Below are 15,554 nucleotides of genomic sequence, written 5' to 3' on the forward strand. Positions count from 1 at the left end.
GTGATATACATGAATGGGTCAAATTATATTTTCATAGGGGTATTTATGGAAAAACTAATTTCACATTATTTTTATAATTTGTACATAATAAGTGCAGAATATCAGTTTCTTCACATTTCAGATGTGAATGATGGTACCACGGCAAAAGCAGCTTTCGACATTTCTTATCACATATGCGATAAGAACAGAGCATATCACTCTGCTCTATTTTGCTTACATGAAATAACTGCCCATGGATCGGGCTTTCTTCTTAAAATCGACTAAAAACTGTATGACACTCGTATCATTCTATGGTAATAATTATATATGTTTACAATGAATTCACAATTAATTACCTCTTTTTTTTCTTTTGTGCAAAAAGTTTTGAAATATGGAGTGGCCAAACGTGATTGTTCCGTTCCTTATTACACGTGAGGCAAAATTGTGCAAAACGAATTATTTCTCATGTTTTTCCACCTGTGCATAATTTCTTCGATAGGGCCATAATAGCTTCAGTTAGCAGGGAGGATATTGCGCCGACCGAGGATCACCCTAGTCTTGCTTGAGTGAACGGAACTTACCATCTGATCCTGTGATCTGGGTAGCCCTGCAGGTTCTTGGGAGCAGTAGTATTCAAGTGCTCTAGTGCCATTGATAGAGCATTTTCTAGTGTCAAGCAGAACTAGCTTTGAGAAAAAGTGTGATCTCTAAGTAAAAGGCCAAAACTGAAACCATTTGCGGTGAATTACTTTACCTAAGCTAGGGGTATTACAGAATTGAGCCACACCTTTTCACAGCTAAATATTGTTGAATTCGGCCTAAAGCATTTAGGTTGAACATTTTGTTCAGTGATCGCGTATCTGACAGCTGACTCCTATTGCTCAAGTACAGTTTATCTTTTTTTGTCTATCTTAGCTCTGCTGATGTCATTTCATTTTGCGTGGGTGTCCTACGTAAGGAGAAAGATATATATATATATATATATATATATATATATTTATATATATATATATATATATATATATATATATATGCACACACACAAGGAAAGACAAAACCAATTAGGGAAATATGTCAGCCACACCATGCTGCAAAATCAAAGGGGGGAGCTTGCTTGCAAGTATTAGTGAGGCTATTTCAGTTGTTTAGGTCTTTGTTGCACTTATCCGGTTTGGTGGTTGATCTTCAATCAAACAAAAATAAAACACATTTCACAAGCTTAAGAGGCAAAGCATGCTGAAGGGAATGATACTTACGATTATAAGTAATATAAAATATATAAAATTGTAAAAAGAGTGGGCATCCATAACATAGTACATGATGTCAACCCAACCTTCCAGGGTTATAACCTAGAGAAAGACAAAAAAAGAATGTAAAGAGTTACAAATATAAGAAAAAACAGTTTTTATTTTATACAAGGATAAAGTATCACCGTCATACATTATAAGGTATATTGCAAGTCACCAAGAAGTTCCATAACCATATAGAAGAAAGAAGCTGAAGGGTGAGTTACTATATAGGTTTATGGATCTCTGAGGAGATTTGCAATTTCCTTATCATGTATGTCGGGGGTCCTTTATTCCATATAATACATGGTCAGACCATTACCATTTGAACACACCACATAAAACCCCTGGTGCCTATCTCTTTCGTATGAAAGAGCAAACATGATTGTAAACAGGAAGAATAAAAATAACACTTTTTGTGCAAAATTAGACATCAAAACCTGTTGCTCATTTGTTGCAAACAGATAGTAAATACAGTTCAATAAAAGTCAGTTCTTTAATGTATAGAAGCATTAAGAAAGTTTCTAGCTTTTCTCTATCTAAGGCGTAGAAAAAAGAAACATGCCCTCTCTGCCTGTCACTGTAAGCTTAAAAAATAGAGCAGAAGAAAGAAAAGCAATGGTCTGTTTTTGTTGCATAAAACAGCTGCCTCATTTATGTTCTGTGACCTGATCTGCCTTCACCTTGGCTGCTGGCTCTGGCCGCAGGCATTGCAGGCATTGTGACATCAGAACTAGTCGAGTTGTTTGTAATCAGGGAATGGGTGCATCACAAGCCTCCAATTATAAAGAAATTAGAGACTGGTGTTTATACAGGGATTACCGAATCCCATGTATTATAACCCAAAAACATAAAAAGCATTGGCAAAACCAACAGGTCTCGTCTATGAAACAGCTATTGGCTTTCTCAATGTGTTTTAGCCATGTTGTTCACCAGCGTGGCTGCTGTCCAGCATGGCTAAAGGTTAGTGGCATAGAGGAGATTGGCATGGAGTGTTGTGGTGTGAAATAGCTAAAAGAGGAGTAGAGGTCTGTAAAGTGGAGTGGCAGAGAGTGTTGTGTATTGGAGCGGCATAGTGTGTAGTTGAGTAGAGTGGCATACAATGGAGTGGTATAGAGTAGAGTGGACTGGTGTAGAGAGCATTAACATTGGGTGCAGTGGCACTGACCGCAGTGGCATTGAATTTAGCGGCATGCAATGTGCAATGTACAATGTTGTGGCATAGATTAGAGTGGTGCACAGTAGACTTCAGTGGTGCAGAGTGGAGAGGTTGAGAGTGGAGTGGTGCAGAGTGGAGTGGCACAGAGTAGTGTGAGGCAGAGGAGCATGGCATAGAGTGCAGTGGCATAGAGGGCAGTGGTGTAAAGTGGCAGAGTGGTGCAGAGTTGAGTGTCTTAGGGCTTAGTGATGCAGAGGGCAGTGGCACAGATAAGAGTTGAGTGGCATAGAATGCAGTGGCGTAGAGTGCAGAGTAGATTTGAGTGGCACAGAGTGCAGTGGCTTAGAGTGGTGCATGTAGAGTAAAATGGTGCAGAGTAGAGTTAAGTGCCATAGAGTGCAGTGCTGTAAAGTGGAGTATTGCAGAATGGCGGAGAATGCAGTGTTACAGAGTAGAGTGTCAGAGTCCAATGGTGTAGAATAGAGTATAGTGGCATAGAGAGCAGTGGCATAGAGTACAGTGATGCAGAGTAGAGTGCAGTGCCATAGAGTGCAGTGACATAGAGTTCAGTTGTGTAGAGTGCAAAGGTGTAGGGTGCAGTGGTTAAGAGGAAAGTGGTGTAGAGTGTAGTGGTATAGAGTGGAGTGGCTCAGATTGGAGTAGAGTGGTGTAGAATGTAGTGCCATAAAACACAAGTTTTCAGAGGAGATGAAGTAGTGTAGAGTGAAGTGTGCAGGGTAGAGTGCAGTTGCGTGGAGAGGCATAGAGTGTAATGGTGTAGAGTAAATTGGTGTAGTGTGCATTAGCAAAGAGTTCAGTGGTGCCGAGTAGATTAGAATGGCATGTAGTTGACTGGCGCAGAATGCAGGGGCATTGAGTTGAGTGATACACAGTAAAGTGCATTAGCATTGAGTGTAATGGCATAGAGTACAGTGATGTACTGTGGAGTTGTGTAGACTAGATTGGTGTTGCCTAGACTGGAGTGGTGTATAGTGAAGTGGTGTAGAGTAGAGTGGTGAACAGTATATTGGCAGAGAATAGAGTGGGACAGGGTGGAGTAGAGAGGTGTAGCATTAAGTGGCACAGAATGCAGTGGTGCAGAGTGAAGTGATGCAGAGTGCAGTGGCGTGGAGTGGTTTATAGTGGAGTGGTTTAGGGTAGAGTGCAGTGGTGTTGAGTGGAGCAGAGTGGAGTGGAGTGGCATACATTAGAGTATTCATGGTGTGGTAGCACACTGCCATTACAAACAACACATTTTCAATTGAAAAGACCATTACATTTGCACAGACTTATAGTTTACTAATAAAACTATACAGTGCACGAACGAAAATGTGTAGAAATTGCATTACCAAGTTTAATGATTTGTTTTGTTCGTATTAAAGTATTTGTGTCCGAAACACTTTAGAAATAACAAAAATGTACTTCATTTCTTGGTTCATAATGCTGAGATAATCTGAAATACTTATACAGTTCATTTAAATGTTGATGTGTGCCAAAAATAACTCTTTTCTAACCCCAGTATCTAGCAAGATTGTCACATAAATCCTCTCACTTTGAAGTCAAAGAAAGAGAACTAAACAAGCACCCTTGGAAGACAGCGCCTGTCATTTGACCTTGGTTTTTTAATGCAAAGCAAATATGATGAGATAAGGACAAGATTTAAAGGCCTGTTAACAGAAAGTGAGTTTGTGGAAAAATACAGAAAACAAGGTTTTGGCAATGGGAGGGGCGAACTGAACCTGGAGAGCCTAAAGCAAATAAAGCCAGTAATTGGAAAGCCAGAAAGCCACATTTATAAACCACTAAGCCAATGGTAATCAAAGAGTGGAATGCATTCCTAGATCAACTTTCTTTAGCAAACCAGATAGGGGCACTTTCTAGTACGCTCCGACATAAAAATGCCCCGGTTTAGTCCACTATTGCATTCACCTTTACACCAACAGACAATGTAAACATGACACTTGCTATGAGGACTAGTGTAAAAATGTACTTCCTGTTCAGTGATTGCAAAAACTGATGCATAATTTTGTTAACAGCATTTCAAACGTATGTAATATGCCTATGATGTCACCTGCTGTCTGCTGCTAACAGTTTTTAAGCTGTTGTAATGGGGACTGTATTTGCCCATTAAAAGAAATATATAAGAGAAAGAAAAATAAAGCTCAGAAAGGCATTAGATGGCCAGAAAGGGCTGTGACAAGAGGGATACGAAATTTGTATTTTTTCCCGTAAAATACAAGGCATTTTGAAAAATATTGTGTATTAAGGGAAATCAAATTCTTCAGTTTCTCCAGTAACTTTCCTCTTCAGCAGCAAACATCGCACAAAAAAAGACACACAAGATACAGGCACCAGACTGGTTTGAGGGGACAGTAACTCTTTTGAGGAAAACAATTTCTCTTGGCAAGGCATTTTCTACTTGAACCAGAGTCCTCTGGGCACAAAATTTGTGTTATTATTTTGCATTGCAATTGGATTTATGTAGCGCTTACTACCTCTTTTGAGGCATTCAAGCTCTTTATGGTATGTGAAAAATGACAAACTTTTGGCAAATTTTGCATAATGCAAAATTTGAATATTGCTAACTGTGATAGAGTTGTATTCATGAACAGCACAGACTATACATTTAGCAGTTAAAATAATTTTCCTTAACTCTATTATCTAATGAATGTCGCCATTTTTTCTGCAAGAGGGTAACAACAACCGCCATGGCATAGGTGTGGCTCACAGTGACTTTGCTGTGACCAACTCTTAGAGCACTACTGACTTACTCCTGAATTTGTTTCCTAACCTGGTAGGACCATATCCTGGCCTGATATCAGCTGAGATCACCAGATCCCTATTTATGTTTTTTTCTGCTATTTTGTGTTTATTTGTGAAGCATTTGTTTGCAATGCTTCTTGGCACTTAGATAACACAACAGTAAATAAGGCTCATTAAAAGGGAGATTAGGACCACAAAAGAAGGACGATATAAAAATAACCAAAAAGACCAAGGTAAAGAACAATGACTTCTCAGCAAATAACATTACTGATTATAAAGCCACGTCTTCATAAGCTTCCTAAAACTAAGCAATGAAGCTCTTGGCTTTGGCCACCATTTGTAGAAAAACCCTGGTCACTGATGTTGATCGTACTACTATTAGGGATAAAGAGTCCCACACTTGAAGAGAACAAAGTGTTTGATTTGGTTTATGCCCACTAAATGTAATGGCCAAGACGTCAGGGACTTTCTGATGTGTGACCCTGTTGGTAATCATCATAGCTGAAAAATAACTCAGGACTAAACTCAGAACCAATGTACAATGTGGGAAATATGGATGTTGTTGTCACAATGATCATGATTGGACAGGCCCAAAGGCGAATGTGCAGCCATATTCTGTAACACTTTTAACTTGTAACTTCATTCTTGCAGTGTGGTCAGAAAGTTAACATTAGCGTAACTGAACCATGACTGAACGAGGGTGTTAAGAACTGTCACCTGACGCTGGGGTTCAATGATATGGTAAGATTCCTGTGAGTGCCTTAATTTGTAGGAACCAAACACTGACAACCTGGTCCATCTGGTTGTTGAGGGAATCAATGACATCAATATGGATGCCTCAGTTGCAAATGGAGCTGACCGAGGCAGGTGGCAAACCAGATACTAAGGGTCAGATGGCAGAGCTCCACAACAGAGTGGGGTTTCATTATTGATAAGAAGCTCAGTCTTAAAAGGACTGAACTACAGAAAGTCATCTGACATACACTAGCGTGTGAGGGAAAGACAGTGGCAATGACAGTATGCAGCTACCACCAGCCTTAGCACCTGTCAGCGGAGGTTGGCCAGAGATTTATTTTGTGTTATTGGCACAAATGTAAAATCTAACCCTGTCCTGGTGAAGACAATTGGCCATGGTTCACAATTAAAGGTTATACAATAACGGGGGCAGAATGAATCCCTGAGAGACACAATCAGAAATGTATTACTGATAAAGCAGAGAGGAGATAATGCAATTAACTCTCTCCTGTCTACCAGGGTGAATATAGTCCATCCAAGAACTTTTCCCACCAGACTAACTTCACTTAGTCTTGCAACAAGAGTGGCAAATACTTTGGTGTTGAAGATGCAACAGAAATCAGGCATCGTTAGCAGTTTGACACTGCCTCTATTTGGCAACTTTCTCACAATGACAGACACCATTAATCTAACGATCTTAGTGCTTCTCCCCAGCCAAAAGACAGCATTGAAGGAATTCAGGAACCTGGTGTCTTCCACATGTCTCGGGAGCTGGACAAAGACATGTTCTTCAAGATCTTGCCAAAGTACAGTAGCAAGAAGATTGGATGGAAAGTATTGGCATCATTGACACACAGTGATGTTTTATAATTAGTGGCCTTACTATTGTTGAACTTGCCTCAAATGAGAGCAAATTTACTAGACAGTTTGTGTAAAGCATGCATCCATTGTTCAGAGCCTTCAAACTGAGTAGGAGAAGACCAGAAACCCACAGCCCAGACAACGAGAAAAGCCTTGGAGAACTTATTTTTCCTTGGGAATGTTGTGCTTACGCAGATTGTCATTATCAGTGGAGCAAACAACCCAAAAATGAGGATTCTTGAATTCAGGGTTCGCCAGAGGCATCCAACCATCAAAGGCACGCCTAAAACGAATAGCCTCGAATCCTCATCCTACGCTTCCTGTAAAAAATGTTTAATGATGTCTCATATGAATCCAACCGTATGTGTCTTCACCAAACACGTGTGAAGCTGCAATTCTGGAAAAAGATCATACACCAATTTCAATCCAACAAAATGCATACACCTGGGTAAGCTACATTCTATATGTAGTACTGGACTGAACAGTCATACAACACTGGGACAATTGTAGGTACTTTCTATTATGTAGTGACTTTAAAGACAGAAACATGTGCATTTGGTTTCAGTTGGTTATTTTTCTCTTTTACTTAATATTCACACCCTTTATCGCTGCTCCTTCATTTTTCTTTTAGTTGTACTATATAATTCTTCTCTTTTTATTTATACTGCTTTGGGTCTTTAGATTACATATTTTTTAACTGAATTCTTCTTTGTTTAATTTGTTAGAGAGAACTTCCATTTTTCTCTAAAGATTGCCATGCCGCTTGGGAAAGATGATCAAAGATGAACTAATGTTTTCCCTATGGATGCCTGTGTGCCTATTGGATAATTCTGTTTTGGCAGTTTGTGAGACTAAACCCATGAAAGGTTATAGGAGGAATGCTAGCAATTGAACTAACCTATGGCAATTGCTGGGGTCGCATTACGACCAATTGTTCTTTTGCCCACTATCCCACATCAGCTTACATCTACCCATATACAGATCAGTCTTTGTCCTGTTCCAGTAAGAACAGTCCTGCAAGAACTGCGAAACCAGGTCCACTCTGAACTGGAAGATAAGCACCCCAGGGATGGTTTTGGCCAAATTGTTCCCCTTAGATCTGGTGCAGCTCGGTTTCAGTGGTACAGTGAGCATGAGACCCACATCTGGGTATAGGCTTGTCCACTTAGGACGCAAAATGAAACACACAAAAGGTGATGGGAGGAATGATGTCCTGTGTGCCTTTTGGATTCTAGTTTTGGAAGTTTGCAAGTTTTGCCAAAACTCACATCAAGGATGTCTTTTGTCACTGATGGCCAGCGATTTTCTTAAAACAAACCAGATCATAACAAAATACCACAGCATACACATGACATAAAGTAAACACGTTAAAAATACCATTGCACGCTGTATTAAAAGAGCATTACACAAACGGTCAACAGAAACTACATGCTACTAGTTTAGGGTGAATACATTTGGATTACAGCTTTCATTTTTTTGAGGTTTCTTTAAACTTCACATATTCAAAACGGTCATTACTTTTGTTTGTAACATACTTTCTTCAATGTTAATAGTAAATAGTCATAGTTTTGTAGATACTCTAAGACCCTGGGGAATGTTTTTGTTAATGACATAACAACTGAGCTTAAGGCTTGTGGTGATTTACGTGGCTCACCAAGAAACCTACAAGTCAGATGGCCTGGATGAGGTCCTGATGTTAGGCGCCACAATGTAAAAACTCTTCTGGAGCCCCACTTGTAGCCAGTCAGAATTCAAGATTCATCTTCTCTTTGTTTTTGGCATGCCTCCTCGACAGAAGACAAAGAGCCAAGTACGAAAGAATAGCACTGAGGTTAGGAGTTTCTAGCCATGTGGAAATGATCCAATAGCCTTAAGATATTAGTTAAGTAAGGGCTTGAGTTATTTTTTCTCCGGGGCTCTGGTCTTTGCTATTATGCAGCTGTCCATATTACATTCACAGGCAGATTTCGTGTTTTAGTTTTAGTGAAAGTGGACATTCTGCAAATGATGTCACGGCAGGTCTCAAACCCCAAGCGTACATAAAGAAAGCTGTGTTTTTTCCTTCACACTCGATGTATGTCCCTTTAAAAAGATATCTGCATTAGTTCAGTATGAGCTTTCTCTGCCACACACAAGGTTCCCTAGTGCCAAGGTTTGCATAGCACGATAGAGACATGTAAGCCGTTCACAGTATACAAATGTTTCTGTGTTTTATTACTGTTTCCAGTTTTCATAAAATTAAATATTACACCTGACAGAGAAAGGCTTCTCCTGGGACGACTTCCGCCCAGGCAGGCGGGTTTTCTTGGATAAAGTGCTCAATTTCTAACAACATCGGGAATAAAACGAAAAAAACAAAATAACATCTTCTAACAACACCTGCAGTTGGAAACAGTAATCGCTGGAATACCCAAGCGTTTGTTCTGATTAATCAAAATACACAGAAAGTTAATCTGCTCGCTGATACCTTACACATTCGACTGGATCAGTGCCAGCGGCACGAGCTGGCATGGGTAGCTCTCCGAAAAAGTTGTACATCATGCGGGCCCTTTGTGGTTTTCGCAAACCTCGCTGCCCTGTGTGCCAGCAGCTGCCACGAGCCAGCAAAACCAGGCCTTCAAAACGCACGGAAAAGCGCCATTTTTCAGACACTGGCAGTCTGTTGACTGCAGCGGCTTCAGCGGTCTTTGTAATGAGGCCCTTAGTCATCAACAAAAACACATCCATCCATTCAGGGTTTTGGATAGAGAGATGGCTAAGAAAAACATTAAGTAGTGACCCCTCTCTTCTCTGAGATTGCTTGAACTATACTTTATTAAAAAATAGTTAAATGTGCGCCTTAGAAAGGTCATACTATAGATGCACATTGCATGCCTAGGATTACCACCATTAAGCCCCTGTCAGCATTATATAATTATGCCATATATGTCCAAAATAAACCATAATTCAGTGGCGGCTCCTTTGCAATGGAGGAGTAGCATCGCTCCGCAGGCTCAGAGCCAGCTGCAGAAAAATAAAACAACATATCACATCATTTTATTTGTCTGCTGCTGACTGAGCCATTGAGTGCGGGGAGGGGTGGGGTTGGGCCATGGGAGGGGGAGAGTGGATTGTGCCCTTAACTGCAGATGCCGGCCAAACAGACATGCACAGTTAGGTTTCTCCAACCCTGCAGTATTTGATAGCCGGGTTGGATAAACAGCACAGACTTCCTGTCCCTGAGCGAGTGGAACACCATCCGGCTCAGGCCAATCCTGCAATATTCTCATGCTAGGTAATAGCAAGACAGCAGCATGAGGATTGCACAGGGAGTCTTTCATGCTATCCCTGAGACTGCTGGGACGAGGAAGCAGAGGAGCGCGAGGCGGCTGGCAGCACCAGGTAAGTGAGCTTTTTTTAACTCCTCCCCATGCTCCCTCCCTCATGCTACCCCACCGCACCCCGCCTCGCACCTCCTCCACCCACCCCACCAATTATAATTGATGTCAGTCGCTGCTGCCATTACTTACAATGAAAATGTATGCCATGGTGGCATATCAGGTTTGTGCACAGTGCAGTGGGTATCCTTGATAAGCCTACAATTACCACAATAATGCAATGGTCTCGATTATGCTCGGTTTGTGTACCACAGTACACCTTACACAGTAATGTCCACAGTACTCCAGGAATGGCCACCCAGCTGTCAAAATAATCAATGTGCTATGGATTGACATAATTATGCCATGGATGCTCAAAATATTTCTAAAATTACTACCATTCTGGGAGGACCATGATTATCAAAGAAATTGAACTCATCATAGCATAGATGCCCAAAGTCTTTCGCAAATCATAACCATTATGTTAGGGCAAACAATATGGTCAAAGTTGACACCATAATACCATGGATGTCAGCAGTAGAGCAGAAAGTTTCACCATTAAACTCAGGACAATATTAAGCTAGGGAAGTGACGATCATGCCATGCACACATGCAATTTGAATATGCTAACAATTGCCACCATCGTGTAGGGGCTGCCATAAACCTGGTGTGAGTACCATTGTGCAATGGATGTCCACAGTATGACAGAATCTCCACAATTGTCGAATGGATGTCCACAATATGGCAATATTTATCATCTGAGAGTCAGGCCCACTATTGTGAAAGGGATACTCTCAACTTGTCAACAATTAACACCATTATGCAACAGATGCTCGCAATGTGCAATAAATAATGACATGATGACCATATTGCCAGTACCATCATTATGCCATGGATGGGCACCATTGTGCCAAAGGTATCAACAATATGTTAAGAATGAGTGACATGCTACCAGGACAGTATATCAGAGGTAGGCACCATCTTAACAGAAGGTCCTCCAAATGACAAGGAATTACACCACTATGACAGGGCTGGTTTTATAATGGAGCCTGATGCTATCATAAGATTGATTCCGACAGTATGCCATGAAATACCACTATTATGCAAGATCCAGTATAATTATGGATAAGCATCATGTATTGATGCCCAAAAGTCACCAAGAAATACCACCATTATGGAAGGGCCAGCATTATACTATGGGTGGGCACAGGGAAGTGGATTAACTCTCATAAATGTACACACACTTGGATAAGCCTAAAAAAATACGGCACCCAGCAGACATATACCTCTTGCCAGAACAATTGGTAAATGTGACTGGAATATTCCTCGGAATTCGGTAAAATGTGTATTTTATCCAATATTCTTGACATATTTATTCTGCCCCCAAAAAACCTATCTTAACTTACAGTACAATGGTTCATTGTGGTACTTAATTCTCACATGACAGTAACAGTGACATGCAAAAGCTAAAAGTCCAGCTAAAGCTGTGCATTCAACACATCAGTTCAACCTAACACCCCACTTCCTATTGCATTCCAATGCAAACATTATAGAAAACCAGCCAAAACAATCTGGCAAATACACAACAGCTGAACCAAGCATAATAAACCCACTCCCATAAACCTAAAGGTGAATGGCATCTATGCACAGGAATTGAGACAAAAGGGTCCTATTCAGAAAGGCATTTTGTTGTCCACTTACATGTACTCTTACATTCCTTTGTGATTTAGCACCAAAACATCTAACATTAGAATAAGAGAGGAATATTCAGGAGTTTTTCATATACAATTAGTAGAAATAAAAAGCACTGTGGCTTATTTGCACTTTAACTAATATTGAATTGAACATCTCAAGTCTGATTCACAAAGGCATATAACAGTACATAAAAGATTAGCAAAAACCCTCCCAAATTCCAGGCATCGAAACCCCACCATACCAATGCAACAATGGTGCAATTCAACACCTATACCTTAATTTAGCTTCACTTGCCTATTTCCTCTATAAGACAGTAACTTTACAAAAAGGATAAACTCCTGTACTTTTTGATGATCCTATTTTTATGGACTGCTTGGGTACAGTAGTGTCCTCAGGTGGGTGATTTTTTTTCATGGCAGACCATTTCCAAAGCACTGCTGTGTTTCGGTTTTCCTCCTCATTAGACGCGTTGATTTATGGGGCCCCCCAGGGATTTTCTGTAAACCCATGTCTTTTTAATGTATACCTCAATCTGCTGGCAAACCTCATCGAAACACACCAAAAATTCAATGGCAACATGATAAGCTGGGGAGAGAAAGTAGGAGTGAACACAGCGATCTCTGACAACATCAGTCATTCTGGTTCCAGATTTGAATCATAAATGTTTTTATTGTTTCATGTTTTACAGTAATTTGCAAAATCCATAGTCCGAGTCCTAAAACAAACAAGCGTTTGGAAAGCCAATAGGCTTCTCCCTTGTTTTTTTATTTTTTTTCTAACTACATTACAAAATATTAGAATTTTTTTATAATAATGTTTGTTTTAAATTTGATAAACTGTTATTAGTTGTTTATGTTGTGATGTATGTTGAGTTAATAACCAATAACATAAACAACAATTAACGGTTTATCAAATTTAAAACAAACATTATTATAACATTTTTCAAATATTTGTAATCCAGTTAGATAGAAAGAGAAAGAAAGAAGACAGAGAGACGGCAGGAAAGAAAGAAGAATGGTATCAAAGAAAGAAGACAGAGAAGATGGCATGTGGCGAAGAAGAAATAAGATGACAGCAAAGAAAGAAGACAGAGAATATGGCATGCAGCGAAGAAGAAAGAAGACGGCAGCGAATAAAGAAGACAGAGAAGACAGCATGTGGTGACAGAGAAAGAAGAAGGGCAGTGCAGAAAGAAAACAGAGAAGACAGCAGATGGTGAAGAAGAAAGAAGATGGCAGCGAAGAAAGTAGACAGAGAAGACAGCATGCGGCGAAGACAAGACAAGAAGGGCAGCAAAGAAAGAAGACAGAGAAGATGGCATGCAGCAAAGAAGAAAGAAGAAAAGCAGCAGAGAAAAAAAGAAGATGGCATGCAGCGAAGAAGAAAGAAGAAGGGCAGTAAAGAAAGAAGACATGCGGTGGAGAAGAAAGAAGTTGGCGGCAAAGAAAGAAGATGTCAGCAAAGAAAGAAGACACCATGCAGAAAGTAAAAAGAACTACCTTCAGCATCATAGCCAGAGGAAGGGCACTGGCCAGTGTCCAATGGGAAGTGACTAGAAGGAGTACTTGGTCCAGAGGCAACATAATGGCATGAGTGGCAAAGACAGCAGGAAGTGTAGCAGACGACATGCAGATGAGGTGCTGGCCAATCAGATACATTTAGATTAAAGCAACGTTGCACCAAGTCAATGGTAAGTTCTGGAAAGGGGCGGTTTCTAGGACCCTTTTAAATTTTTCAACAAAAGATTTCACAAGCACAGTGTGCAAGCGCACATGTGAAGGTGAAAGCTAAAAAGAAGAAAAAAAAAGGAAAAAGGGTCAAGATATTTATACCCTAAGCCTCTAGCCTTGGTCCAGTGGTACTCCCTGGGACCCCTCCAAGGCTTAAAAGTTTTTTTTTTTAAATCACGAAATCCGTGTCTGGATCCACAATTCTTGTTGTGATTTTTTTTTTAAATGCGGTGTCCCATGGTTCTAACTGATTTTGCCCCCGGGTGGGCCAGGTCCTGGTGGCATTTTGGGCAAGAATAGGAGGGGGGCTCACAGGGCCCCACTCCTAGGACTTTCAGAAGCCCTGGGGACTGCCACCTCCCCGGTGCAGTGTATTAAGTATGGAGGGGTCTGTGCGGCCACCCTGCACCCTGGGGATCACCACCTCTCTAGGGCAAATAAAAAATAAATAGGGGGGCAGCGTGGCCCCGCTCCTGGAGCCAAATATGACCCTGGGAACCACCACCCCCCAGGGCCACCTCCTGCTACCGCCGAGGTGCCCTCCCTCAGGAGGCAGGTGTTTGCTTTTGCTTGACGGGAGCTAACAGCTCCCACCAAGCAAAAGCAAAAACTCTACTTTCAGCAAGTGGGAGCTTTAAAAATGCTCTTGCTTGCTGAAAGCAGAATCTTCATCTCTTTCCCTGACTGCGTGTTAGTGGGCAGGGAATGAGACACATTGCACCCACTCACAGGAAGCTACTATGCATGAGTGCAGAAGCAATGCCGGCTCCCGTATGAGCCGGTGGGACAGCGAGGGACTTTAGACTTCCACCACAGTCTCCATAGGTTTTGACCATGTGCTCTGGGCACCCTTGAATATATGGCTGGGCCCCGGCCGATGGGAGCCCCGGGGCCAAAATAGGCCTGGGGGAGCTACATGGCCCTCTCCCTTTGAAAAAAAAGGATTTTAACCCGGAGTGGTGGTGGTCCCCGGGGCCCGAGGGGGTCTTTGCAGCCCCCCAAAAATATATTTTTTAAATGTAGTACTGGAGATTAGTTGGTCCCCGGGACCCTGGGGGTCTACATGCCCCCCCATAGATTTATTAGTATGAAGCCCAAGGGAAGTGGTGGTCCCCGGTGGCCCGGGGGGTCTGTGCAACCCCCCATATATTTTCTTAGTATTGTCCAGGGGAGGTGGTGGCCCCTGGGACTGAGGATTGGTCTGTACAGTCCCCCTAAGTTTTTTTTTATTATGTAGCCCTATGAAGTGGTGGTCTCCAGGGCCCAGTGGTCAATGCGGTCCCCGTATGTTTTTAGATATTTTGTCCCAAGGAGATGGTGGTCCCCGGGACCCATGGGAGGGGTCAGCATGGCTCCCCTAAATGTTTTTATTGTGTAGCCATGGGGAGGTGATGATCTTCGGAGCCTGGGGGGGGGTCGTTGCAGCCCCCCTAAATTTATATATGTAATATTGCCCCCTTTAAGAACCACACCCCTACGGTTGTGTGCGGTACGGGGTTTGGAGCTTAAAGGGGATGCCAGGGCCTGTGTCCACCCCCCGCAGTACATGGCCAAAGGCCGTGCGTGGCACAGGGTTGGTGTGGCTATGGGGGGTTGGCTGTAGGGCCTGGTGTGGTCAACCTCCTCCATCACAGCCAAAGGCCATGCATGACACAGAGTTGGATGGTTATGGGGGTTTGGCCGCAGGACCACGTGACCACAGGGCATGGTCGCTGGCTGCAGACCCCCCCAAGTTTTTTCTTTAATGTAGTCGGAGGGAGGAGGTAGTCCCCGGTGCCCTGTGCAGCCCCTATGTATTTGTTTCAAGTTGTCTTGTGGAGGTGGTGGTCCCCAGGAATCAGGGAGGTCGGTGCAGCTCCCCTAAGTTTTTTACTATGTAGCCCCAGGGAAATGGTTGTCCCCAAGGCCCGGGGGGGCCATGAGGCTCCTTTAAATATATATATTTAATGTGTCCCCCATTAAGCTCCAAGCCACTTTGGTCTGGAGTGGT

General features: G+C 42.0%; 1 protein-coding gene across 4 annotated transcripts in view; it reads right to left on the reverse strand.

The window, feature by feature from the left end:
* Positions 1-15,554, reverse strand: part of CACNA1H (calcium voltage-gated channel subunit alpha1 H) — a 731,062-nt gene that overhangs the window by 489,047 nt on the left and 226,461 nt on the right. For all 4 annotated transcript variants that reach the window (XM_069210130.1, XM_069210129.1, XM_069210128.1 and 1 more), the window contains exon 6: positions 1,236-1,328. In XM_069210130.1, the coding sequence (XP_069066231.1) occupies positions 1,236-1,328 (93 nt within the window). The remainder of the gene's footprint in view (positions 1-1,235; positions 1,329-15,554) is intronic.

Source organism: Pleurodeles waltl, chromosome 10 (genome assembly GCF_031143425.1).
Source record: "Pleurodeles waltl isolate 20211129_DDA chromosome 10, aPleWal1.hap1.20221129, whole genome shotgun sequence".
Taxonomy (NCBI): Eukaryota; Metazoa; Chordata; class Amphibia; order Caudata; family Salamandridae; genus Pleurodeles; species Pleurodeles waltl.